A 935-nucleotide genomic window follows, 5' to 3' on the forward strand; every position below is an offset into this window, starting at 1 on the left:
CAAAGCAATGACGCCAGATGAGAGGTACGAATCGGCAAAGGTGCACCGCTATTGCATCAATTACCTGGCCACGTCCCACGTGACCGGCGCATGTGGGTCGCACGATAATTGCCACCGATGTGGTAAAGCGCACCACACCATGCTACACCGCTCCGTCTCTCCACCGCCAGAGCGCCGCCGCCGTGAGGAGCCTCGTGGGAAATCAAGCCGCCAAGGGATATCGTCGACCAGTAAGGCCGTGCAAAAGCCACCCAAGAAACGCAAAGGCCGTACAGACATCCAGCAGCTGGCTGTCTTGACGCTAGAGAAACTGAAACAGCTGCTCAATAATGCTTCGGCACAGGCGGGCCGCCATGTAGAGAACATGACTTCAAATTTAATTGAATTTTAATTATTGTCAAATCTATTTGTCTTGCGATGAATTCCAATACTGTCAAATGAATTGCATGTATCGATAACTTCTATATGAATTACTTATTTTTACAACTGTGTTCAAATATCGTAAACTTCAGCGGTGTACTATTTCGATTTTTCGAACATTGTAAAAACATCGAACATTGTCAAAAATAGCTAAAATATGCAAAAAGCATATCCATTTATTGTATAATATAATAAAATATCCGCAATAAATATGTAAAAATTTGTTTGTAAAATTGGTAAAATATGCACTTTAAAATGCCATTTTAAAGGAAATTTCATGATTCGTAAAGCTAACTTAACCATTTCCATTTGAAGATGAACAGTAAAGTCATGCCTTTGCATGAGATTCCGAGCCCTAATAATAAAATAACATGCAGATACTCCATTCTACTGAAAAGTGTACGCTTGGAATATACTTTCACTACACGTATGTATGTATGTAATTCATATTTACATACATGTATATTACCATCATAATTCATATAATTGGGCATATTCCTACATTCGTTCGAACC

General features: G+C 39.6%; 1 protein-coding gene across 1 annotated transcript; it reads left to right on the plus strand.

The window, feature by feature from the left end:
• Positions 1–449, plus strand: LOC118753807 (the record flags this gene model as incomplete). Its single annotated transcript, XM_036488680.1, is given in 1 exon segment — positions 1–449. A coding segment is annotated over 1 exon segment (384 nt). The 3' UTR covers positions 392–449.
• Between the last annotated feature and the right edge of the window lie 486 nt (positions 450–935).

This window comes from Rhagoletis pomonella, unplaced genomic scaffold, assembly GCF_013731165.1.
Source record: "Rhagoletis pomonella isolate Grant_MI unplaced genomic scaffold, Rhpom_1.0 Rhpom_scaffold_02871, whole genome shotgun sequence".
NCBI lineage: Eukaryota > Metazoa > Arthropoda > Insecta > Diptera > Tephritidae > Rhagoletis > Rhagoletis pomonella.